The sequence below is a fragment of the Pelodiscus sinensis genome, chromosome 29 (assembly GCF_052426305.1).
Source record: "Pelodiscus sinensis isolate ZL-2025 chromosome 29, ASM5242630v1, whole genome shotgun sequence".
In the NCBI taxonomy this organism is placed as follows: domain Eukaryota; kingdom Metazoa; phylum Chordata; order Testudines; family Trionychidae; genus Pelodiscus; species Pelodiscus sinensis.
This window is the reverse complement of record NC_143080.1, coordinates 15,971,523-15,997,348: the sequence shown is the minus strand read 5'-3', so window position 1 is coordinate 15,997,348 and position 25,826 is coordinate 15,971,523. Positions and strand designations below refer to the sequence as shown.

At 59.0% G+C, this 25,826-nt stretch overlaps 1 protein-coding gene across 4 annotated transcripts in view; it reads right to left on the bottom strand.

Moving 5' to 3' along the window:
- Window positions 1–25,007, bottom strand: part of PRR29 (proline rich 29) — a 31,267-nt gene extending 6,260 nt beyond the window's left edge. Inside the window, exons 1-6 of one of the 4 annotated variants that reach the window (XM_075911329.2) lie at window positions 24,879–25,007; window positions 20,361–20,451; window positions 15,013–15,128; window positions 9,872–10,059; window positions 8,646–8,713; window positions 1,243–7,891 (exon numbers count right to left, since the gene is read on the bottom strand). In XM_075911329.2, the coding sequence (XP_075767444.2) occupies window positions 7,860–7,891; window positions 8,646–8,713; window positions 9,872–10,059; window positions 15,013–15,128; window positions 20,361–20,451; window positions 24,879–24,944 (561 nt within the window). In that variant the 5' untranslated portion in view covers window positions 24,945–25,007 and the 3' untranslated portion in view covers window positions 1,243–7,859. Of the gene's footprint in view, window positions 1–1,242; window positions 7,892–8,645; window positions 8,717–9,871; window positions 10,060–15,012; window positions 15,129–20,360; window positions 20,452–24,878 lie in introns of those variants that run through there. The other 3 variants (XM_075911328.2, XR_012898022.2, XR_012898021.2) reach the window with 3 other exon arrangements.
- Between the last annotated feature and the right edge of the window lie 819 nt (window positions 25,008–25,826).

Sequence of the window (25,826 nt, the reverse complement as noted above, 5' to 3'; positions counted from 1 at the left end):
CGTGGCTTGGCCCAGACACCTAGGCCCAGCATGAGCAAATAACAAGGCTCTTCCTGGGGGAGACAAAGGGAGCTGGGCAGTTTTTGGCTGGGAAAACATGAAGAGAAGAGCCTGAGCTGAGTGCTGGGGGGTCGGGGGCCTGTGGCCCCACCCCAAGGGGTCTGAGGCTGCCTGGCCCCTCACTTCAATGCCCACAAAGAATCTGGGCTGTGCTCTTAGAAGAAATTAAATCGCCCTATTCTACTGGCTGGCAGAGTCTCATCTTGCTGCTACAGGGATGCAGGACGGGGGGTACCCGCCACGCCGTCACAGTGGTGTTGGGTGGGATGCGCTGCACCCCATGGATGGAGCGTCCAGTGGCGGGGTGCAGGAGAAGGAAGGGGCTTGCAAGAGCCAGACGCTGGAGGCAGAGTGAAGAGATTCCTGGGAGCCGTGGGGCGCTGCAGCGCTCGGTCGGTGAGTCTGCACCCCAGGGATCGGCAGGGAGATGCCTGCGCCCGACTCCTGAAGGCAGAGCTGGTGAATATTTTTGATGTAAGCCACAGCTGTATGCTGTGAGGTGTAAGCCAGTCCTGTGCTCAGGGCTCACAAAGAAATGCTCAGTGGTCCCCTTTTAGCACCAGCCGAGAGCAGATCAGGGCAGACAAACAAACAGCAGTTCTAAGTCTAAATTGGCCAAGGCCCTGCTGCAGGGTGGGGCAAGCAGACATTGTTTAGCAGTCAGTCTCAGCTGGCTCAGGCACCGGGGCCGGTAAACAAGCACAGTCTCAGGAAGGCCCAGACCCTGGCATAGGGCAAGGCAGGCAAGCACCCACAAGTCCCAAGGCATGTCGGCCCAGGCCCTGCTGCAGGGTGGGCAGTCTCAATTCAAGAAGGCCCAAGCCCTGGGGTAGGGCGGGGCCGGCAAGACAGCAATCACTGGCAAGAGAGAGGGGGAGACTGCCATCCAGTATGTGGAGTGGCAGGGGGGCCGCGGGCCCTCCCTGCTCCACTGTGTCCGGCCCAGGGCCCTAGCATTGGCTGCCACAGGGTGAGCGGGGAGCTGGACCACAACACGCTGACACAGGGGTGATAATAGGGGAAGTTTCTGTAAGGTAATGACATTGGGGTGATAATTGGGGAAGCTATCTTTGTAATGGGTGAGATAATTAGAGTCTTTGTTTAAACCCATACATAAAGACTCTAATTATCTCACCCATTACAAAGATAGCTTCCCCTATTATCACCCCTAATGTCATTACCTCACAGAAACTTACCTTCCCCCTCACCCCGACTCTGTTCTAAAATTTGATTTGTCAATTTCACATGCGTTCATGTTTTTGATTGTATCACTTTGGTATATAGGGTTGTGCCGATTTTCTTCCACTATTTGATCTGAGGAAGTGGGTCTGGCCCATGAAAGCTCATCACCTAATCAACCATCTTGTTAGTCTTTAAAGTGCTGCATCGTCCTGTCTTTTGTTTCATCTTAAGATCTGTTTCTTTATCTGGTGATGGTGGGTACTATTAAGGCAGGATCGCCCTGTTAACAGCCCAATGCTACATTATTTTTATATCACTGAGATGGAATGCAAGGGTGTGGCTTTCTTTTTCTTGGCTAAGGGCTCATGCTCTCCTAATCTAATGCTGCTGCAGAAGAAGGCCTCAGACCTTATGTGTGGGGTGCTTGACATATGTTCCAGATTACTCACTTGGATCTCTTCTGAGTCTGGTAGCATTCTCATATAAACTATATCTGAGGAAACCAAACATATTGTCAGAGTTTTTGTTAGACAGCACAAACACAGAGGACTAACCTTGAGATGTTCTTTAATGAGTCCTTTGATGATTACTTTGTGCCTAAATGTAATATCATCCATAAATGGACTTAATTTTACCAAAGCAACCAAAAGCTAATAGCAATGACAATAAATTAGCAATTATGAAATGCAGAAAATTGACAGGGGAAGCTAAAGATATCAAGGGAGGGGCTGAGGTCTGCGCTCCATGCCAGGGGGCATCCTCAGAGCTGGCACAGTCTGGCAGCCCCCAGACAAAGGCCCTTGCCTGCCTGGCTGCTACACAGCTCTGCCAGCACTGACCGCGGTGTCCTGGCCCCCAGGAGAAGAGGGCTCAGCCCTTGCTAAGGTCACAGCCAGTCACCTGCAGCCCTGCCAGGGCATCCTGGGCAGACTTTCTCTTTAAAGAAACCCAGCTGCCCCGCCCTAAGGCCGCAGGTGTGAGTGAGCAAGGGGGTTACCAGAGGTTAGTCACCTTTGTGGCCCATACTCTGACGACGGGGGGAGGGAGGGCTCAGAAGAGAAGGACGCAGAGTGAAGCAGGTTTGACTGGATCATAGGAGAGCACAGTGGCAGAATTTGCCTTGACTTTGAATCATTGGCCATAAGCTGCTCTGGAATTTCACAGTACAGGCAGTCCCCGAGTTACGCGGATCTGACTTACGTCGGATCCGCAGATACGAACGGGGATTTTCTCGCCCCGGAGGACTGGAGCGGCGGGACACCTGGTCCCGCCGCCCGCCTCCTCCGGGGTGAGAAAAGCTGCTCCCCGTCTCCCTGGTCTGCTGCGGGAGCCAGCAGACCAGGGAGACGGGGACCAAAGCGGCGCAGGACCCGGGGCCGGACCCACGGCCGCTTCCAGATCAGTTGTTAGATTCTAAAGGATTGGCCCAGCGTGATTTGTAGGTAAGATCCAGAGGATAAATTGGCCAGAGATCTGTGGCTGGTTTCTTGGAACTGGACAGGACGTGTTCGGGGTAGGTGGGATTGGGTGCTAGGACCCCCCACCTGTGTATGAGGCCCGGGGCCATCTGGGGCACGGATATTGCTGGGGTGTCGGAGGGGTTTTGCTCGTGAGGCTTCAGGCAGGTTGCTGAAGCGCTCTGTGAGACTGGTTTGTGGCCTGTGTGGAGAGGTCACCAGTCTGGAGGCTGTAAGGAGCCCCGGATTTGAGCAATTCGCCCTGAGTGGACGCCCTCAGCTGTGCCCAGACACAGCCCGGTCTGTCACAGTGGCGTAGTCAGCAGGATCCACAGATCTTGGTCAATTGAGCTTTGGGATCAGGACCCCACGCTGTCTAAATTTGATTTTTGCTACTGAGAGTTTGGTTGGGTAAAGAGCAGCTGCAATGAGTGAGCTACAGTATGAAAGTCTAGACAGAGAGGCTCTGGAACTCTTATGCTTGGAAGGAGGCATTGCCTTTAATGAGGAAGTTTCTAATCCGGAGCTGGCATTTTTGTTAAAGTTCGGAAATGCTGCAGAAGAAATAAGAGAGCAGGATCCAGTGAGGAGAATGCAACTTAGATGTAAACGAGAAGTGGAGGAGTTTCGTCTGCTATCACAACAGAGAATACAGAGGCAAGACCGAGAACATGCAGAGAGAATGGCAGAGTGGGACAGACAAATCAATCAAGGCCGGGAAAAAGCTGCCAGATTTGAACTTCAACCCAAAAGAATTGAAGCACAAAAGGAACTGTGTCCTCCTGAAAGTTCGGTGTATGACCGTGTGGGCATGTTGGGTAATGTTGTAACACAGCCCCGAAACATGTATGAGGTTTGTGAGGGGGGTACAGGTAACTCTGGGAAGCTTTCTGGGGCTAGTCAATCTTATTGTAACCGAAAGAAAAGTGTCTCTAAATGTTTGCCTGTGGCAGGTAGCCGTGAATCTGCGAGTGAGGCTTCTAAGGGCCTGTCTAGTGCCTCAAAGGCGAGGCTGAAATCAACACCAGGGCGGAAAAAGCCCAGAAATTCCATGAGGAGTACAGCTAGTTCGGATTAGAAGCCTAATCCGAACTAGCTAGTCCATGCTGTGTGTAGCCACGTGGCACGGGGTCCGACCTAGCTGGCATTTAAAAATGGCGCCGGCCGGCTTCATGCAAATGAAGCCCGGGAAATTCAAATCCCGGGCTTCATTTGCAACTGCGGATGACTACATTACCCCGCTAGTTCGAACTAGGGGGGTAGTGTAGACAGACCCTCAGTGTCTAGCTCTATGCCTGAAATTAGCCAGGGGTGTTGGGACAAGGGAAAAACTGTCTCTGGTTGTCTGTCTGTGTGTGGGGAAGAGTTTCTTCCTTTGTCTGAGGAAGGTGCCCCACAGCCTGTGTTGGCTGAGAGCAGGGCTGTTGTCCCAGAGTTGGGTCTGGATACAGAGAAGGCCCAGAAAGGAGGTGTCTCTAAGTTTGTGTCTGCTGGGGAGGAGGATGCTGTGACTTGGGTAGATCCAGGCAGTGTCTTGCCAGAACCCCAGAGACCAGACAGTGGGGACCCTGATGTTGTGCCTGATGCTGCTGTGTTGCTGGAAGAGGGGGAAGCGACTCTGTGGGACCAGGGTGACCCCTTAGCCCAGGCACAAGGAGGGAATCAGGGCATGTTAACTATGGAGCCTAATGATGGTGGGGAAGTTTAAAGCCATCTAGAGAGCTGCAAAGGGAGAAAAGGTGCCTCTGACCTTGTATCTTGTGAGTCTGTCTGTGTGCCTGAGAGGGGATTGTCTGTGAATCCACCTGAGGGGCCAGGGAGGACTCAAGGAGTAAGGGAAGTGCAGGAGGAGTTGGTTGTGGCTCAGCAGGGTAATGCTGCTGCAGAGCCAGAGAAGGGTGAACTGCTGCTTAAGGAAGCTCATAGGGAGGAGAGTCCTGGCAGTGCTTGTAGCAAGCAGGTTGCAGTAACTGAGGGAGGTGACGGTGCCTGGCTTGGAGAAGGCATCCAGGAGAAAGCTCTGCCTGTAAAAGGCAGCAGCTTCTTGTGTGAGGCACTTGTTGCGGTGCCTGAGGGACAGAATTTGTCTGTTAACAGTGACTCCACTGACTTGGATATAGACAAACCCAGTGTGGATGGTGGTGGAGAGGTCTCAGAGGGACTGAGGGTTGTTCCAGATGAGGCAGGAACAGCCAGAGAACTGGAGCAGGCTGCTAACCCAGTGACTGTGGGTGACCAGCTTGCTGGGAAGTCAGTGTGTGTGGGACAGGATTATTCCCAGGTGGATGAGGAGAGTGGGAAGTTAGTGTCTCAGATTCAGGAGAAGGGCTGGGTAGCTAAGTATGCAGAGCAGAACAGCTGTGTGGTCACTCTCCCTAGGATGCAGGAGATGGCGATTAAGCTCCCATCTCTGGACACGGTGGACACTCATACTCAATCAGGGAGGTGGATAGCTGGTTCCAGGTGGAAACAGAGGTTGGAGGTGGACAGAGGAGAGACTTGGGAGTCTACAGCTTACTGCTGTTACCCCACTGAGTGGGGGAAGGGGGAGAATTCCAGGGCCATTGTGAGCCAGGGAGTCACGCCCAGCCAGCCCTTTGTCTTGGTCTGGCCAGAGGTTTCAGGCCTGGAGCCCAGAGGACAAGGGGGAGGGGCAGGACCTGCCTTGGCCAAGAAGATTTGCAGTTTAAACCTGAGGGGCCAAAACTGCAATGGGGTGGGGCCAGAGAAGGGGCATGATGGGGAATGTCAATATACACCTGAGATAGGATTGTTCTTGTTACTGATGTTAATTCTTGTAACCAATGGATTATTGTTGCAGAGAATCGTAAGGATGTATGATGTGCCTGAGTCAATTAGTTCTGAGTCTTACCAAGTTGTACCTTGGGATTCTAACACAATGCAAGGATGTGGTTGTCGCTATGACAGACCTTGCAGTAATGAAGCCTATTTTTGGCGAACTGGGTTCTCATACACTGATCCAGCTCTGTACTGTTGTTTCTAACATTGGGTAGAACACGTGATGACAGAGCCAAAGCATGGGGAGGCCTGTGATGCCCTCAGTGATGTTACTGGCATCACTTCCTGAATCAATTTTGCATTGGGGGTGTCACGTTACTGGATCTTGAGGGGAGCAGCCAGATCACTGATGCACCCATAGGTGGGGGTGTTGGCCCCAAGAATGGTATAGAAGGGGGCCATGTGAGGTGCTGAATAGAAGCTTATCTGATAATCCTATGTAAGCTATTTATGTGGTTGTATAATGTCTGTGTGTGTAGGGAGGAATCTGTAGTCTGTGTGGATACTGAATATTTCTCTGAATGTGGTTGAGCAGTGGGCAGAGCCCAGGCCTGTGGACATGCTAATTAGCGAGGCCCTGTGGGACAATGGCACTCAATGGGCCAAGGACACACCTAAAGTATGAGGGCGGACATCTAAGAGCGGCCAGCAGAGAGAGTGAGGACCATGTGATCTCCTGTAGCCAAGAAGAGGTCAGAAAGGAGGTATAAAAAGGCCATGTGGTCAACACCATCTTGGTTCTCAGCTCAGCACTTCATCCCAGAGGCAGCAGTGCAGGGATCGAAGAGCCCAGAAGACCTGTGGACCCATCCTGATGCTAGGATGTGCAACAAGAACTTGTAAACCAGCAGCTGTAACATCTCTGCTAGAGCCTGCATCGAGGACTGGGAGATTCGATGCATGTAATGTATGATTCTTTAACAACCTTACTCTCATGCTTTTCTTTCTTGTGATAATAAACTTTTAGTTGTTAGATGCTAAAGGATTGGCCCAGCGTGATTTGTGGGTAAGGTCCAGGGGGTAAATTGACCAGGGATCTGTGGCTGGTTTCCTGGAACCGGACAGAACTTGTTCGGGGTAGGTGGGATTGGGTGCTAGGACCCCCCACCTGTGTATGAGGCCCGGGGCCATCTGGGGCACGGATATTGCTGGGGTGTCGGAGGGGTTTTGCTCGGGAGGCTTCAGGCAGGCAGCTGAAGCGCTCTGTGGGACTGGTGTGTGGCCTGTTTGGAGAGGTCACCAGTCTGGGGGCTGTAAGGAGCAATTCGCCCTGAGCGGACGCCCTCAGCTGTGCCCAGACACGGCCCGGTCCATCACAGCTTCTCACAGAGGAGTGGCCACCCCTTGGGCTGGCAGAACAGGGTGTAACTCCTGGGGCCCTCTACCTCCTTGTGCCCCCTCAGGGACCAGTCAGCCTCTCCCCGTTCCTGCCCCACTGGCTGCAGGGCTCTGCTCTGCCCAGCTACTGCAGCCCAGCCTGCTCTGGTCTCTGCTCAGCCCCTCCCTGAGCCCCCCTGCACACGGCCTCCCCAGCGCAGCACTGGCTCCACAGGACTCTGCCACCTTCTGCCCCCGGCCTCCCACCGCCTGCACCCTGCCCTGCCAGCTCACTCTGGTCACCTCCCACCCTGGGCTGGCCAGACGCTGCCTCGCACCCTCCCGCTCAGCTGACTGGGGAAGGGGCAGGCAGCCGAGTGGTGCCCACCAGCCCCGAGAGCCTGGCAGTGCACGTGGGATCCGTCGGTGGGTGGGACGTGGCCATTCCCTTTGGGTCTGTCCAGCTGGCTCCGGAGCACCCCGGTTCAGTCCCGGTGTGTGGGCCAAGCCGGGGCTGTCGCATGCGGACAGTGCAGCCACCAGGGCGCTCAGACAGGGCCGATGTCCAGGCCCCAGTCCTGGGGGACCCAGGTCGAGGACACAAGGATCATCCCTGCCCCAGGAGCCACGAGGCCGCTTCCTGGGCAGCAGCAGATGGGTCAGAGGTGCAGCACGTTCAATGAGGGGGAGGTGACTACAGCAGGCAATAGAAGAGGGTGTGGGGGGCACCCCCCTCCCCCGTAGCTGCACCAAATAGCTCAGCTGCTTCCTCCCCGCAGGGTCAGCCCTCGGCCTGGGAGCAGACGGACGCTGAGGGTGAGTCCAGGCCCACAGGCTCCGGGGGCGAGATGAGCGACGGGAGAGGAGGCATCAGGCGGCCCCATCGCTCCTGCAGCTGGTGCAGTTAACACAACAGCGGCCAGTGAGACGGAGCACGGCGGCCGCGCTGGGCCCCAGGGGTGCACCTAGAGCAGCGGGGTCCCTGGAGCCTGGCAGCGAGCGGTGCAAGCCGAGAGGAGAGTACTCAGGCGCCCGCAGCCGGGCTCACAGCTGGCCCTGCGTGTAGTCGTAATACTCTGTGGAGAGACAGGGAAGGCAGTGGCAGTGCAGGGAGGGGCCCATGCATGACAGAGGCTTGGACCAGAGGGACCCTGACGCCAGGCTGGAGCCCTGCATCGAGCAGGGAGAGGGATTCGGCCTGGATGCAGGGGAGCAGCAGATCTGTGCTGCAGGCTGGAGCCCCGCATCGAGCAGGGAGAGAGATTCGGCCTGGACGCAGGGGAGCAGCAGATCTGTGCTGCAGGCTGGAGCCCCGCATCGAGCACGGAGAGGGATTCGGCCTGGGCGCAGGGGAGCAGCAGATCTGTGCTGCAGGCTGGAGCCCCGCATCGAGCAGGGAGAGGGATTCGGCCTGGACGCAGGGGAGCAGCAGATCTGTGCTGCAGGCTGGAGCCCCGCATCGAGCACGGAGAGGGATTCGGCCTGGACGCAGGGGAGCAGCAGATCTGTGCTGCAGGCTGGAGCCCCGCATCGAGCACGGAGAGGGATTCGGCCTGGGCGCAGGGGAGCAGCAGATCTGTGCTGCAGGCTGGAGCTGATCTGCTTGCACCCACGTTGGCCTTGGCTGTTTGGGTCCTGTAGCTGGGTTTGGCCCTTTGATGGGAAGGCGCCACGGCGGACGCTGGCTGGCCCCACAGTGTGGGAGGTGGCAGTGGGCAGCGCTGGGCACTTGGCAGCGAGCTGGGGCTGGAAGAGGTGGGCTGGACTGGGTGGGAGAGATGGCCATGCTGGCAGGGGGGCTGTGCCACGGGCGGGGAAGGGCGTCCTTACCTGTGGCTGGCGGGACGTTGGCTCCCACTGTCCCCGTGGCGCTGGGTGGTGGGGGCGGAGGAACCAGTCTGCTGTGGAAACAAAGCGAGGGCAAGGGGTCAGCAGTGATCGGGGGAGGGGGCAGATCTGTGAGCTCTGGAGGCAGAGCCCAGCAGGGAAGAGCCTTAGGTCACCACAGGCAGCCCCCGCTGCTCCCCGATCTCCCCGTGGCCTTCACCTTCCCCCCGTCCCGTGTGCTACTCAGTGCACAGCACGGGCCCCGGCAAGATGAGAAGCCCCGTGGGGCCAGTGGCCCCCCCCCGACACACAGCCACCCCCACCCCCACCCCAAAAGCTCTCAGTGTGAGCAGAGAAGGGCGGGAGAGAGGAATGTTCCATCCCAGGACCCGTAGCACAGCAGTCAAGTGACTGACCCAGCATTACCCAGGGAGTCTGTGTCAGGACCAGGACTCAAACCTGAATCTCCTGAGTTCCAGCCCAGTGCCGCACTACAAGGGCACACGTCTGCTTAATGATGGCAAATACAGTCAGCTGCCCCCAGAGGCTGCAGGACCCACGGGCAGGCTCCCCGACTGCTCCACCCCTCCCCGATGGCAAGAGCTAGATGAAAACTGGCCACATAAGCAGGACGCCAGAAAACGGGGCTGCTGGCCCGGGGACGTTCGCAGAAAGCGGCATCAGCACGTCCTGGGAAACTTCCATTTGTTGTTAAAAAACAAATGTCCTCAAGCCAAATATTTCCTCATGCTTGTCCCTGCGTGTGTGTAGTTCCTCGCGGGAACGTTAGTGCCACTTCCTATGCGGGGGAGGGGGAGGGGGAGGGGGAGCTACATCTCCCATGATGCACATGGGGCCTTGTGCGCCCCTCCCTCAGATAGACCCCCACACCAGTGCCCAGGTTGAGAATGCACCTTAGCATGCCCCTCCCCGTCACACCATGCCTCCTCCCAGAGCCTGCACCCCCATCTCCTCTCCTCACACTCCCTTGCCCTGCTCTCTTCAACCCCAAACTGCACCCCTATCCCCTGCCCCAGCCCAGAGCCTGCCCCTCACCCCCTTCAGGCCCCAAACTCCCTCCCAGATCCTGCACCCCGTCCCCTGCCCCAGCCAGAGCCTGCACCCAAACTCCCTCTCAGAGCCTTGGGCAGGTGGGAGGGGTGGGGCTCTGGGCACCATCAAAATTCCTGCAAACCCACAGCCCCGGCTGGTGCTGGCTCCCGACTCACTCATCCTGAGTCCTGGCTGCGGGAACTGGGGGTGGGTCCAGGCCAACGTAGCGCACGCGAGGGGGCTCCTGTGCCCATGCTGCAGGCTGTGCCAGGGGCGGCCAGGGGGGGCTGGGATATGGGGCATAGTGGTGGTGAAATACCAGATCTGCTTCTTCGTCCTCAGCAAGCAGGGGGAGCAGCTTCACCTGCAGGGAAGGAGCAAACGATGCCTGGGGTGCTCCTTGCTCCGGCCTCTGCTCCGCAGCTTCCCCTGCCTCAGGCCTTGTTTGCAGAACTGACCCCAGCCTAGACGAGTCCCCACATTCACGGGCTCTGCTGCGCCCAGCTGGGCCTGCCAGCTGCTCTGCCAGCTGGTGGCCCTGACCTCATGCTGTAGCATGAGCGTGGTGGGGCCAGCAGCTCTTCCCGGAGCCCCGTGCGGTGATGACACGGGGCTGCAGAGCCAGAGGGAACTGCAGGGTCTGTGTGAGTCCCACAGCTGGGTAAGAAATCCTCCGGGTACAGTCGGCAGGTACACTGGGATCACCTAGTCCCACCTGTGCCGCGGGCTGCAGGGCCCAGCTCCCCACGGTAGGGTTGCCAGGTATTTTCTGATTTTTTTCCCCTGCCAGGAGGCAAAAATACCTTCCACACACTCAGCAGCCGGGCCCAGCCCCCGGGCCTTCCCGAGCTCCCCACCGCCCGCTTACCTGGTTCCGCAGGGGAGCTCTCTTCCAGCACAGAGTAAGAAAACAAGATGGCCACTGGCAAAAAAAAAAAAAAAAAAAAAAAAAAAAGACCCCAAAATCTTAAAGGGGCCATGCTGGGTTTTTTGTATTTTTTTTCCCCTCAGTAAATGTCAGGGTCCTTTTTTTTCCTCAACAACTTTGGTCTCCCCCTTTTTTCCCCTCAGTGTTTTTTTGGGGGGCAGCTGTTCAGTATTTTTGGTTAAACTATCTGGCAACCCTACCCCTGGCCTCCCCTGCATGAAGTAGTGCGGCGCTGTCAGAAACCACGCCTTGGATTTAAAATGGCCGGGGTGGTGAAGCCGCCTCAGCCCTTGGGAAGTTGCTGAGTCTGCCCGTGCTGTGCCCTGGGAGTCCCGGCTCAGGAGCTGCGCTGGAGCTGCCAGACCCTGGAAGTCCCCTTGGCTCCTCAGGCGAGGGGCCAAGCGCCATAGGTGGAGGGGCTGAGCTGGCTGGGGAGGGTGCAGAGCGCACCTTTCCTTACAGCCCCCTGGGCTAGGATGTGAGCTGGCGTTTGCTCGTGCCCAGCCACATGGGTCGGAGGTGGTGGAGAAGCTCACACAGGCCCAGCTGGGGGCTGTTCTCTGGGGCAGGGTATTGTGATTTGACTGGCTGATTTTAAATTGAGCCATTCAGTGGTTATAAGCTAGGCATCCTGCTGGCTGACATCCTGAGTGTCACAGGACTGGCTGGCTTTGTGCTCCCCCATTGGCTGGCCAAGCACCGCACTGCTCCCTGCCTCAGTTTCCCTCACCAGGGCTTTCTCTCCTGGGGAGCCCCATAGGGTGGCTAGCTGGTTAAGTCACCTCCGGAGTTCAGTTCCTTTGTGGGATACCAAAAATCCAAACAAAAGATCCTCCCCCTCCCACTGGGGCTCCTGAGCATCCCCCCCTTGGGGATCCCTTCCCATCTTCCCTGCTCTGGGAACCAGCCCTGACCCCAGGCTGCTTCCACGGAGTCTTCCTGACCTGTCTTGGGGCCCGGCTTCCTCACAGCCCTTTTGTGAGGCCCACACGCTTGTCCCTTGCCCCTCACACTGGAGGTAAAGGATAACGAGGCAGGTCAGGACCCTAGGATAGCTCCTTTTAACTATCCAGTCTTTAGGTGCGTCTAGTTCTGCCTACTTGCTTTTCCCTTTGATTTCTTCATGCCCTCTGCTCCTTGTTTCCCGACCCCTTCCTTTTTTTTCCTCCCCCCCTTTCCCTTCTCCCCTATTGATTTTGGGTCTGCACATCCTAAACTCAGAACTCCGCTCATCTGAAGAAGTGGGCGGTGCCCGTGAACGCTCACGATCCCAGCTACAAGTTTTCTTAGTCCATAAAGTGCTACCAGACCATTGGTGGTTTTTTAAGTTTATCCTGCACAGACTAACTCGGCTCCCCCTGATGCCCCTGTAATTTTTCAGTTCAGCTGGGGCTGGTCCCTCAAGTCCCATGGGATTTTCTGGGGTGGGTTACCTCAAGTTTTAATCAAGAGCTATGTGTGGCTTTAGGGCAGGTGAATTCACCAGCGACACCCTGGGATTCTTCTCAAGTCTGGGCCCTTGGACTCGGCTGCTCCTGTAGCACAAAAGCCAGTTCTCTGCAGCCATCAGCTCGAGGAGAGGAGCTGGAGTCTGCTCCTTCTTGGGCATCATCCCCAGAACTGGGGGCTCCAGCCTCTTCCACAGGGCAAGAGCCACTGACGACAATGGGGCTGTCCAGGGTGCTCAGGGTGGGGGCAGATTTGGCATTAAAACTGGTGCTGGAAGCAAGGAAGAGACCTGGCTTGACTCTGGGAGCCCCGGGGAGTTTGCAGCATCTAGGTGGAGGGTGGACTAGATGGACTCTGCTGTCCCTCCTAAGCCTGGGGCTCTAGGAGTCTACGTTTCCTCCCTCACACTTGACCCGGAGCCATGGAAACTGCCCTGTTGGAGGACACAGCCGCAGGCCACTGGGCCCCGTGTGGGTACGGAGCGGGGACCTCCCTGATCACAGCCGCGCAGAGGACCCTGCTTCATCCAGGCCCCACGGGGATGGGGAGGAGTCGGGCATGACCGTCATTAGCCACGAACACGGGCCACAGAGCGAGCGGGGAGGCTGCAGGTGGCACAGCTGATGCATCCACCAAAAGGGAAACATTCGCTGTCCCTGTGGAAATGACTCTCGGGGGTTGAATCCATGATTTAATTAAACCCTTGAGCTATGTCTACACTGGCACGATCTTGTGCCAGAAATATGCAAATGAGGCGAAGCGTGGAATATTGCTGAGCCTCATTTGCATATCTAATGGGCCGCCATTTTGCAGAAGAGGCTCTTGTGCAAGAAAGAGCGTCTACACTGCCCCTTCTTGTGCAAGAAAAACCCTCTTGTGCAATGCTGTTACCTGGATTATTTTCAGGAATAACGGCATTGCACAAGAGGGTTTTTCTTGCACAAGAAGGGGCAGTGTAGACGCTCCTTCTTGCACAAGAGCCTCTTCTGCAAAAATGGCGGCTCATTAGGTATGCAAATGAGACTTGGCGATATTCCACGCTTAGCCTCATTTGCATATTTCTGGCACAAGATTGCGCCAGTGCAGACACAGCCTTGCAGTGCTATTATGTGAATAGATTGCTTCCATCCTCGCTGTGCAGCCAATGCACAGTCCCGCTGCATTCACCTGCTCAGCTGGCCTGGCGCACGTCCACACTGCCCTCTTGAGCAGGAGGACTTACACCTGTTAGAGCAGAGCGTAGCTCTCGCGCAAGAAGCCCTCTCTTCCCACGCTTTCCTGTAACTCTTCTGCACAAGAGCGAGTGGGCAGCGTGGCCGCTCTGTGGAAGAAGGGCCCTTCTTGTGCAGTAACCTGCCAGTGGAGACAGTACGGACAGTGCTCCCAGTGCACAGGAAACCACCCCTAGCAGCGTGGCACCAGCAGAGCTGGTCCTGATGCTGCCCATCCCGAGGGCCTGGCACAGGCGCGCAGTGGAGCACAGAGCCCCCAGCATGTGCCAGGCCCCGCGGCCACTGCACTCACCACCCCTGGGCTGCGGCAGAGAAGCGGGAGCCGAGACTGTTGTTGGACTCGGCTTCCCCTGCCCTGCCGGGCTGTGGGGGAAGGGAGCCATCGCCAGCTGGCAATGCCCCAGCCAGAGGCCGAGCTGCTCCCCTCCAGCCCGCCATGCACAGGCGGCCAGCGGGAAGCTGCTCACACCCGGCCTGCCCTGGGGAAGGTGCCCACAGGCCTAGCTCCTTGTGAAAATGTGTCTCCCTCTCAGCTGCCCTGACAGGCCACAAGCTGGAGCAGCAACGGGCAAGCCGGGGTAGCGAGTGGGCTGCACGAGTGGCCACCCTTCAACTCAACGGGCCGCAAGATCGTCAGTGTCCTGGGCGAGGCCGGTTCTCACCCCTTGCACCCCTAGTTGGTGGCGGTGCCGGAGCAGAGGGAGCGCCCGGCTCTCACTGGCAGCGCTGGGTGCAATCAGCGCGCAGCCCACGTCACCTGCCCCGGCCGTGCGCCTGTCGCTCTAGTGACAGCGCCAGGAAAAACCCACGTGGGCAGGGCCCAGCAGAATCTGGCAGCCTGTCTATGGACACCAGTGACAATGTCTCGGGGCCACACAAAGAACCCCCATGGGCCACGTGCCCTTCGAGCCACAGGTCCCGTCAATGGGGTCTCAGCGCCGGGAGATGGGAGGGGGACACGCACTGGCTGGGCCCATAACCGCAGCTCCTGGGCTCAATGAGACAGGTGTCCGGCCGCTGTCTCCCCTGGGCTGCCTGGTAACATCCTGAGCTCTAAACCTAGGTCTTGGCAAGAGCAGGAATCTGCCCTGCTCCGACGGGTGCGATACCGTCCCCATAGCACCACGGGCATAAGGCACCGCTGCCTAGGGGTGTCCCCTGGGCCCGGCAGGAAGGAGGGTGCACAGCTCTGGGCAGGTGGCTTCTCAGGTGCCAAGTGGGAGCCCCTAGGGTCACACCAGTGACACCAGGGCAGCATGGGGGTCAGCACAGGCTGTACCAACCCACCAGGGCTCCTGGAAGATTCCCGGGGCACATGCCTGGGCCCCATGGCCCCAGCTTCTGAGCGAGGGTGCAGAAAGCAGCTGCCATTGCACAGAGCCTGAAAGGCTTGCCCGCCTGCATGGCATCCTGGCGTCAGAGCTCGGGACCAGCCAAGGGCTGTGTCTCGGGGCTGGGTGTGGGGGGAATTTTTCCCCCAAGTCATTTGTCTGGGTGTCAAGATGGACAGGAGCAGCTTGGGGGTCTGTTGGACTCGCTGACCAGGCCGCTATCCAGGAGTTCCCATCAGTCCTGGCTTGGTGACGTAATTAGAGAATCTACCACCAGCTGGCGTGTCTGCTCTGTCCCGAACTCTCGCCTGGAGGCCGCTTGCACAGTCGGTCCAGGGCTCCTCCAGACAGCGTGACAGCCTATCGGACACACACACCTGGGCAGCTGGGAGCGCTGGGCTGTATCCAAAGGAAGCCAGTGCAGACAGCGTCATGTTGTTCAGGATCACCTGGTGCATCTGGGCATTTTGTATCATCATTAACTCTACCAGATCTGCCAAGGTACAAGCAACAGGAACCTCGCTCTAGTGATGGATTAGAACCAGAGTTCAGAGCCTATTGGCTCGGAGCCACTGACAGGGTCAGACTGACAAATGTCCAGCCATTTGCTGACTCTTAGAATCCTAGGACTGGAAGGGACCTCGAGCGGCCATCCGGACCAGTCCCCTGCCCCCATGGCAGGACCCAGCACTGCCTAGATGAGGGGTGGGGACCATTTTTGAGTTGGGGCCGCTGATCCACTGAAAAACCAGCCAGGGGCTGCACACAAGCGAGAAGCCCCTGACTGCGAAGGAAAGGCACCGCTCACAATCCCCTCGCACACCAGTCCTGTGGGTGGGAGGGCAGGGGGCGAGAGCGCCAGCACAGGCTCCCCAATGTGTGGGGGATCCCTGAGCCCTGGGGGCCAGATCCAGGCAAGCCAGCAGCCACATCCAGCCCCCAGGCCTGAGGTCCCCTCCCCCCAAGCTAGAGCATCCCCGATAGCAGGTCAGATAGACATCTCAAATATCTCCAGAGAGAGATCCCACAACCCCCCTGGGCGACATTCCAGTGTTTCACCCCCCTGACAGGCAGGAAGTTTTTCCTAATGTCCAACCTCAACCTCCCTGGCTGCAGTTTAAGCCCCTTGGTGCTTGTCCTGTCCTCAGAGGCCAGGAAGAACAACTTTTCCTCCTTCCAAGTATCTATCCCCTTTTCGATACTTGAAAACGGCTCTCATATCCCCTCTATCTTCTCTCTTCCAACTAAACAAGCCCAGTTCTTTCCGTCTTCCCTCATAGCTCCTGTTTTCCAGACCTTGAACCTTTTTTGTTGCTCTTGTGCCTGGAGCGCCTAGAGGCCCCATAAGAGGCTGTTCATTGTGTATCAGAGCTTGAGGGATGTGGCCATTCCTTTGCTGGGTCAGGAATTCCCAGGCTTTGGTGTCAGCTGGGAGCTCTAAGAGCATGAAGCCATATGTTCAGAAACAGTGGCCAGCGTGAAGGAAGCCTCAGAGCAGCTGGAACGTCTGGGAGCAGCTGAGTCAGCGATGTTAACCTGGGTGTGTAACGCTTCTCAGAGGTAACCAGGGTGAGGAGGCACCTTGCTATGGTCATGGCCCCCCCAAGCGTCATGAAATGGGCTTAGAAATACGAATGCCAAAGACAGCATGTAACACTTCATTTTTAAAGTTACAGTCGGTGACTGTATATTCTATTTCTGTGCATGTATCATGCTTGCATGGGAAGTTAGAAATATGTAATTGAAACCTACTGAAAGCCATTAGTGGCACTTAAGGAAACTTAATGGCCCAGTGCTCATGACTTTTCCCCCCTGTAAGCCCAAACTGTGGTTGGTCCTAGAAAGACATGTGACCATGCCACCTGATGTTGGAACCCATCTTGAACCTGATATTTTTCCATGGGGATAGGGAGATCAGACAAAGGGCTCCCACCCTGGGGATAGTCTGTTTAAGGAATGGAAAACAGTAAGTCTTTCATCTTCAGCTGGCGTTTGAAATTGCCTCCTCATTTAAGAGGATACTGATGAAGAAACATGAAAACTTAACACTCTGAAGAACTCTAAAAAGCTGTAGACCCAGGCTAGAGAAAGAAATCAACTGTGTCTTGAGGAATTTTACCTGGAATAAAGACAAGGGGGAGGAATAGACCATGAAACATTTCTTTCGAGTGTAGGATTAGCTGGGGTGTTTTGTTTACCTTGGCTTAGTAACTTGCTTTGATCTGCCTGTTTTCACTTGCAGTCACTTAACTCCCGGGTTGCTCTGCAGCGGGGCATTAACCCCGACTCTGCGCCTTGACTGGGGGAGACCAGAGCTTCTGGCCCAGCAAGGCAGGGTGGTGGGCGCCCAGAGAGCAAGTAGGAGAACTCAGTGGCATGACCAGCTCTTGGGGTGACAATGCCAAGGAGACCCCTGTGATCCGCTCATCACAGCTACCACCTGCTCTTAGCGTGAGGGCAAGGGCAGAGTTTCGGGTTTGCTTTTCTTCCCGTTCCCCAGACTACCAGGGAGAGAGGGGAAAGTACTCGCAGTCCTTGATTTACTGCTCTGTCTCCTCCCTTCACCAACTGGGCGTGAGAGGCCTGCATAGACAGCAAGCACTTTCCCCTCTTGCCCTGGTAGTCCAGGGAACAAGAAGGTAAGCAAACCGCCTCCTGGTGCGCACGGCCGCTGCTCCTGTGCAACTTGGATCTTGTGTGAGGGAGGCCTGGTCTGTGCCTGCCTGCACTCTGCTCCCCGCCTCCAACACAAGCCTTGTCTCTGCTGTCAGCAATAGCACCTGCCCCCCCCCCCCCGGTGTCTCTCCCCTGCCTGCTCGCAGAATTCCCAGAGCTGCCGTTCCCAATGGAGCCGTGCACCACAGACTCCTAGGGACACCGCAGGCCCACAGCACTTAGCGTTCGTGGGGAAACATGTTTAGCAGAGATTCAAGTAATAGCAAGAGGGTGGAAGTATTGAAACAACCGGCTCCACATGTGCCTTCTAGCACTTAGACTTTCCTCAAGCCCCTGCCTTGTGCTGGTTCGCACACCCACCGTCTTCCTCCCAGAGTTTGACAGACACCTGGTTGCCAGGCAAAGGACACTGGGTGTGTCTGCATTCTCCTGAGATACCGCACTAAGGGCTTGTCTAGGCTGGAAATGCGACAGCGGCACAGCTGCGGGGCTAGCTACAGCGGTGGGGTGGGGGGGGGGGGGTGTTCTCTTGCTCGCATAGCTGAGCCATCTCCCCAAAACAGCTAGAGAGGGACGAATTCTTCCATCAATCTAGGCTGTCTCCATGGAGGGTAGATCGGTAGCGGGGCGAGAGGGTTTTCACACTCCTGAGCAGCGTGGTTACAATGACTAATGTATCTAGTGCAGACCAGGCCTAACTCGGATTTTAGCCACTCCCAGGACAGCCCCCTACTGCGAGTTCCTCCCTCTAGATTTCCTAATCGCTCCTCAGCTTGGCAATGGTGATTGGCTCGTGGCTGCCTATGCAGATTGACTATGTTGTAAGACACACACTGCACAGCCAGAAAGAGAAACCTCTTGCCCCCTGCCTGAACATCATGTTTGGGTGACCTAACGGACACACCTTCAGAGCACAGCATTCAGTATGGACACCTGCCCACCTCCTTAAACCTCAGCCAGACACAGGGACCAGGACCTCGGTGCCATGAAGTGCCACATGGGCATTAGATGCCCCCAGGGGATCTCTGGAACCCACCTGCACCCTCCATGCCAGGCCCAGGCAACGTATGGGTCACGAGTCTCTGCTTTAAAGGGGTCAATGTGCCCTGTTTAGCCATTTGCAAGTAGCCTAAGATATTCCTCTAACACGTTGTCCTGGCTGGGTTGTAGCATTTGGATTTCAGACTGAGTATAGAATTATAGAATCCTAGGGCTGGAAGAGACCCCAGGACATCACTGAGTCCAACCAAAGCAGGACCAGCCCCAACTCAATCATCCCAGCCAGGGCTTGCCCAAGCCTTAAGAATCCCATGGAGATTCCACCCCCTCCCTAGAGAACCCAAGCTAGACCTCCCGCACTGCAACATGAGACCATCGCCCCTCGCTCTACCATCTACCACCACTGAGAACTGCCTCTCTCCAGCCTCTTTGGAACCTCCCTTCAGGGAGTTGCAGGCTGCTCTCAAATCCCCCCGAACTCTTCTCTTCTGCAGACTAAACAGACCCAAGTCCCTCAGCCTCTCCTCATAGGTCACAGCAGCCTAATCATTTCAGTTGCCCTCCGCTGGACCCTCTCCAATGAGTCCACATCCTTTCTGTAGTGGGGGGCCCAGAACTGGACAGAATCATAGAACACTAGGACTGGAAGGGACCTTGGAGAGGTCATCGAGTCCAGTCCCCTGCCCTCATGGCAGGACCAAATACTGTCTAGCCCAGGTGTTCTTAAACAGTGAGATGCCTCCTAGAAAATTTATCACAATTGCCTTCTCACTGGATAAAATTCTAAAGTTTAGATTTCTTCATAATTAATATTATGAATTAATTATAAGCATTAATTTCTTATTAACTTCTAGAGATCAGCACACTACAATAGCAGTGCGAATCAATCCGGCCTATGTGACGACACACTACAACAACAGTACGCAAGCATTGCCGACTTTCATCTGCAAATATTACGTAAATTTGTTAGGAAAAAGTTCAAAGTAAAAAGCTCATACTATTCATTTCAGCATCGTAACGGGGGTCACGCCCCCCACAGCGCCACCAGCCATCAGACTTGGGAATTAGCTCAGACGGCTGCGCCCAGCTGGCTCACCAGGTCCCAGGGTTCAGGCAGGCCTTGGGGTTTGAGCCAGGCCTTCAGCTCAGGCTGGTCCTCCGAATCGCCAGGCACCAGTAGAGCCTTGGGTTCCTCTAGGTCAGAGGTAGCCCTGCTGGCCGGCTTGGCCAGGCCTCGGCAGCCCAGGCAGGGAAGCCTTCACTGGCCTGAGGGAAGGCGGCTGTGGGAGGCCTGGGCCAGGTCTCAGCCTCGTCAGCCAGGAGCTCTGGGCAGGCCTCTGTCTCCCTCCAAGGCTGGGCCCCGACTGAGCTCCCTGGCAGAGTTCTTATAGTCCTAGCCACGCCCCTTAGCTTCCTGTCAGGTGAGGGGGGCGGGGCTAGGCTGTGCACAAAATGGCTCCCAGGGGGTGTGAACATGAAGTTCACTCTTAGGGGGGAGGTGTGACGGTAAAAAGGTTCAGAACCCCTGGTCTAGACCATCCCTGATACACATTTATCTAATCTACTCTTAAATATCTCCAGAGATAGGGATTCCACAACCTCCCTGGGCAACTCATTCCAGTGTTTAACCACCCTGACAGTTTGGGACTTTTTCCTAATGTCCAACCTAAATCTCCCTTGCTGTAGTTTAAGCCCATTGCTTCTCGTTCTATCCCCAGAGGCCAAGATGAACAAGTTTTCTCCCTCCTCCTTATGACACCCTTCTAGATACTTGAAAACGGCTCTCATGTCCCCCCTCAGTCTTCTCTTTTCTAAACTAAACAAGCCCAGTTCTTTCAGCCTCCCTCCTAGCTCGTGTTCTCTAGACCTTTAATCATTCTTGTTGCTCCTCTCTGGACCCTCCCCAATTTCTCCACATCTTTCTTGCTGGGCTGTTTGCAATACTCCAGATGAGGCATCCCAGTGCCGAATAAAGGGGAATAATCACTTCTCCAGGTCTAGTGGCCTCTGATCAGCTGCACTGATCTTGTTTCATGTTGTAATTTCTTACCCTCTCGGATGTGTCCCGGTCTTACAGGCTGAGCGAAAGGAGACAGGAGCCCAGGGATCTGCTGAAATATCGTCACCGGCTGCTGTGGAACCTAGAGAACAGAGCGAAGAGCAACTCACCGGAGAGGGTTGGAGGGCAATTGGGAAGGAGGGGCTGGTGGGGGAGAAGGGCTGCACCATAGCCCGAGCCACAGCCTTCCCTTTGGGGGGCTAGCCCCACTCTGAGCACAGAGCCAGCCTGCATCCGGGAGGGCTCCGTACAGGGCAGCATGGCCGAGAGCTCTGGGGCAGGCCTAGCCCCAGCCCTTAGCCCTCCCACACCTGGCTCCCAGCTCCCCTCCCCACACAGGGCTACCAGATGCCTGGCCGATTTTGGGGGGGATTTGCCAGAAAAACAATCTAAGGTGTGGGGGAGGGGCTGTCTCTGGCTTCGACCCATCGTCCTTGCTCACGAGCGCTCAGTGTGTGTGTCCTGCTGGAGCCCCACCGCGGTCCCATTGCCTCAGGGCAGGCGCTGCCCAGCCGGCCGGAGCCCCACTGCGGTCCCATTGCCTCAGTGCAGGCGCTGCCCAGCCGGCCGGAGCCCCACTGCGGTCCCATTGCCTCAGTGCAGGCGCTGCCCGGCCGGCCGGAGCCCCACTGCGGTCCCATTGCCGCAGTGCAGGCGCTGCCCGGCCGGCCGGAGCCCCACCGCGGTCCCATTGCCGCAGTGCAGGCGCTGCCCGGCCGGCCGGAGCCCCACTGCGGTCCCATTGCCTCAGTGCAGGCGCTGCCCGGCCGGCCGGAGCCCCACTGCGGTCCCATTGCCTCAGTGCAGGCGCTGCCCGGCCGGCCGGAGCCCCACTGCGGTCCCATTGCCTCAGTGCAGGCGCTGCCCAGCCGGCCGGAGCCCCACTGCGGTCCCATTGCCTCAGTGCAGGTGCTGCCCAGCCGGCCGGAGCCCCACTGCGGTCCCATTGCCTCAGTGCAGGCGCTGCCCAGCCGGCCGGAGCCCCACTGCGGTCCCATTGCCTCAGTGCAGGCGCTGCCCGGCCGGCCGGAGCCCCACTGCGGTCCCATTGCCTCAGTGCAGGTGCTGCCCGGCCGGCCGGAGCCCCACTGCGGTCCCATTGCCTCAGGGCAGGCGCTGCCCAGCCGGCCGGAGCCCCACTGCGGTCCCATTGCCTCAGGGCAGGCGCTGCCCAGCCGGCCGGAGCCCCACTGCGGTCCCATTGCCTCAGTGCAGGCGCTGCCCGGCCGGCCGGAGCCCCACTGCGGTCCCATTGCCTCAGGGCAGGCGCTGCCCGGCCGGCCGGAGCCCCACTGCGGTCCCATTGCCTCAGGGCAGGCGCTGCCCGGCCGGCCGGAGCCCCACTGCGGTCCCATTGCCTCAGGGCAGGCGCTGCCCAGCCGGCCGGAGCCCCACTGCGGTCCCATTGCCTCAGTGCAGGCGCTGCCCAGCCGGCCGGAGCCCCACTGCGGTCCCATTGCCTCAGTGCAGGCGCTGCCCAGCCGGCCGGAGCCCCACTGCGGTCCCATTGCCTCAGTGCAGGCGCTGCCCGGCCGGCCGTAGCCCCACTGCGGTCCCATTGCCTCAGTGCAGGCGCTGCCCAGCCGGCCGGAGCCCCACTGCGGTCCCATTGCCTCAGTGCAGGCGCTGCCCAGCCGGCCGGAGCCCCACTGCGGTCCCATTGCCTCAGTGCAGGCGCTGCCCGGCCGGCCGGAGCCCCACTGCGGTCCCATTGCCTCAGGGCAGGCGCTGCCCAGCAGGCCGGAGCCCCACTGCGGTCCCATTGCCTCAGTGCAGGCGCTGCCCGGCTGGCCGGAGCCCCACTGCGATCCCATTGCCTCAGTGCAGGTGCTGCCCAGCCGGCCGGAGCCCCACTGCGGTCCCATTGCCTCAGTGCAGGCGCTGCCCAGCCGGCCGGAGCCCCACTGCGGTCCCATTGCCTCAGTGCAGGCGCTGCCCGGCCGGCCGGAGCCCCACTGCGGTCCCATTGCCGCAGTGCAGGCGCTGCCCGGCCGGCCGGAGCCCCACTGCGGTCCCATTGCCTCAGTGCAGGCGCTGCCCGGCCGGCCGGAGCCCCACTGCGGTCCCATTGCCTCAGTGCAGGCGCTGCCCGGCTGGCCGGAGCCCCACTGCGGTCCCATTGCCTCAGTGCAGGCGCTGCCCGGCCGGCCGGAGCCCCACTGCGGTCCCATTGCCTCAGTGCAGGCGCTGCCCGGCCGGCCGGAGCCCCACTGCGGTCCCATTGCCTCAGGGCAGGCGCTGCCCAGCCGGCCGGAGCCCCACTGCGGTCCCATTGCCTCAGTGCAGGCGCTGCCCGGCCGGCCGGAGCCCCACTGCGGTCCCATTGCCTCAGTGCAGGCGCTGCCCGGCCGGCCGGAGCCCCACTGCGGTCCCATTGCTTCAGGGCAGGCGCTGCCCGGCCGGCCGGAGCCCCACTGCGGTCCCATTGCCGCAGTGCAGGCGCTGCCCAGCCGGCCGGAGCCCCACTGCGGTCCCATTGCCTCAGTGCAGGTGCTGCCCAGCCGGCCGGAGCCCCACTGCGGTCCCATTGCCTCAGTGCAGGCGCTGCCCAGCCGGCCGGAGCCCCACTGCGGTCCCATTGCCGCAGTGCAGGCGCTGCCTGGCCGGCCGGAGCCCCACTGCGGTCCCATTGCCTCAGTGCAGGCGCTGCCCAGCCGGCCGGAGCCCCACTGCGGTCCCATTGCCTCAGGGCAGGCGCTGCCCAGCCGGCCGGAGCCCCACTGCGGTCCCATTGCCGCAGTGCAGGCGCTGCCCAGCCGGCCGGAGCCCCACTGCGGTCCCATTGCCTCAGTGCAGGCGCTGCCCAGCCGGCTGGAGCCCCACTGCGGTCCCATTGCCTCAGTGCAGGTGCTGCCCAGCCGGCCGGAGCCCCACTGCGGTCCCATTGCCTCAGTGCAGGTGCTGCCCAGCCGGCCGGAGCCCCACTGCGGTCCCATTGCCTCAGTGCAGGCGCTGCCCAGCCGGCCGGAGCCCCACTGCGGTCCCATTGCCTCAGGGCAGGCGCTGCCCAGCCGGCCGGAGCCCCACTGCGGTCCCATTGCCTCAGTGCAGGTGCTGCCCAGCCGGCCGGAGCCCCACTGCGGTCCCATTGCCTCAGTGCAGGTGCTGCCCAGCCGGCTGGAGCCCCACTGCGGTCCCATTGCCTCAGTGCAGGTGCTGCCCAGCCGGCCGGAGCCCCACTGCGGTCCCATTGCCTCAGTGCAGGCGCTGCCCGGCCGGCCGGAGCCCCACTGCGGTCCCATTGCCTCAGTGCAGGCGCTGCCCAGCCGGCCGGAGCCCCACTGCGGTCCCATTGCCTCAGTGCAGGCGCTGCCCAGCCGGCCAGAGCCCCACTGCGGTCCCATTGCCTCAGTGCAGGCGCTGCCCAGCCGGCCGGAGCCCCACTGCGGTCCCATTGCCTCAGTGCAGGTGCTGCCCAGCCGGCCGGAGCCCCACTGCGGTCCCATTGCCTCAGTGCAGGCGCTGCCCAGCCGGCCGGAGCCCCACTGCGGTCCCATTGCCTCAGTGCAGGTGCTGCCCAGCCGGCCGGAGCCCCACTGCGGTCCCATTGCCTCAGTGCAGGCGCTGCCCGGCCAGCCAGAGCCCCACTGCGGTCCCATTGCCTCAGTGCAGGCGCTGCCCAGCCGGCCGGAGCCCCACTGCGGTCCCATTGCCTCAGTGCAGGCGCTGCCCAGCCGGCCGGAGCCCCACTGCGGTCCCATTGCCTCAGTGCAGGCGCTGCCCAGCCGGCCGGAGCCCCACTGCGGTCCCATTGCCTCAGTGCAGGCGCTGCCTGGCCGGCCGGAGTCCCACTGCGGTCCCATTGCCTCAGTGCAGGCGCTGCCCAGCCGGCCGGAGCCCCACTGCGGTCCCATTGCCTCAGTGCAGGCGCTGCCTGGCCGGCCAGAGCCCCACTGCGGTCCCATTGCCTCAGTGCAGGTGCTACCCAGCCGGCCGGAGCCCCACTGCGGTCCCATTGCCGCAGTACAGGCGCTGCCCGGCCCATCTGCTCTACCCAGCAGCAGGCGAGCACAACGGCCTGAGCTAGGTGAGGGGGGCCCACCAATCTCACATTTGTTGTCTCCCTGCTGCTGGGGCGGGGCGCAGAGCTACGATGGGAGTCAGGGGGTGCTGGGCTGTTTGCTTGTCACAGAGGGTAACCGGATTCCCACCTGCACCTCACTCCAGGCCCCCCTCCTGGCTCCGTCTCCCCTAACCCACTTACTCCCTTCCCAAACCCGCCTCACCCAGTCCAGCCTGGTTACCCCACTCCCAGCCCGAGCCCATCAGGGAGTGCAAGGCACGAGGGCTCGTGGGGCGGACACCGTCACGAGCGGTCGTGGCAGGGGAGTCGAGGATCGGCAGCGCCCTGAACATCTCTCACTGGCCAGGGAAAGCCCAGCCGGAGGATTCAGGTCTTGGGTCTGGCAGCACCACAAGTGCCCGGCCCCTGGAGCCAGGCGGTGCCCCCTCCCCTCCCAGCAACACCGCAGACTAGCCTCTGTGGCTTGCACTCCAGGCTTTACCTACCGGCTGTTGGAGGAGCCGCACCGGTGCTAGACGCTCTCCACAGGGCTCAGCTGCCCCCACATTCATGGTGCAGGTGCAGCCTGTTTGGAAGCAGCTTGCCAGCAAGAGCTGGGTAGGGAGCAGAAAAGCAGTGGCCACCAGCCCAGCCTGTTGCTATAGACGCCGTGTTTAAACAAACCCGCTCTGGAGGCGGAGAAAGACTGACAGCCTGGCTCGGCCATGCATTGTGTCCCCAGGGAACCCCTGCGCTGAAATGAGGGGCAGAGTTAAGGGTGTGCATGCAGTGGTCCTTCTGGCATTCCTAGCCTTGAGGGCACACACATGCAGCCTGCTAGGGCCCAAGGGTGCTCCTGATGCTAGGAAACATTCAGCTGCATGAGGCAGGGTTAACATGCTGACCCCAGGTGCATGTCCCCATGCCAGCAATGGTGCCGTCACTCGGCGTTCTGGTGAGAAAGGCTGAAAAGCCAGGTTGTGTACCAGCAAACCCTAAACGTGACTGGAAATAAAAATTTCAGAGCCTGAGCTAAGACAACCTCCTGCCTCCCGCAGAATCGCCCAGCCTCAAAGGAGGGCCAGACCTGTAAAGGCGCTGAATGTGCTTGGTGGGATTTTCCAAAGCTCCAGGGCTACTAAGACAGAAAGGCAGCATTGTCCAGTGGTTAGTGTCCTAGGAGTTCATTTGCCAGCTGGGCTACTCACTTCCTGTGTGACCATGAGCATCTCTGGGGCTCTGCTTCTGCGGGGGGAGGGGACGAGTTCTTAGCCATGCCCTGCCTCATAGGGGGTTGGGAGGGAACAAACAGTAAAGATCCCAAGGTGCTGGCTTACTGCAGTGAAGGGGCAGAGAAGAAACAAAGCTGGAGGCACAGACACACTGGACCATGGTTCAAGGGAACAGCAGAGTCTGGCAAGTCCTGGTTAAAGCTCTAATCACTGGGCCATCCT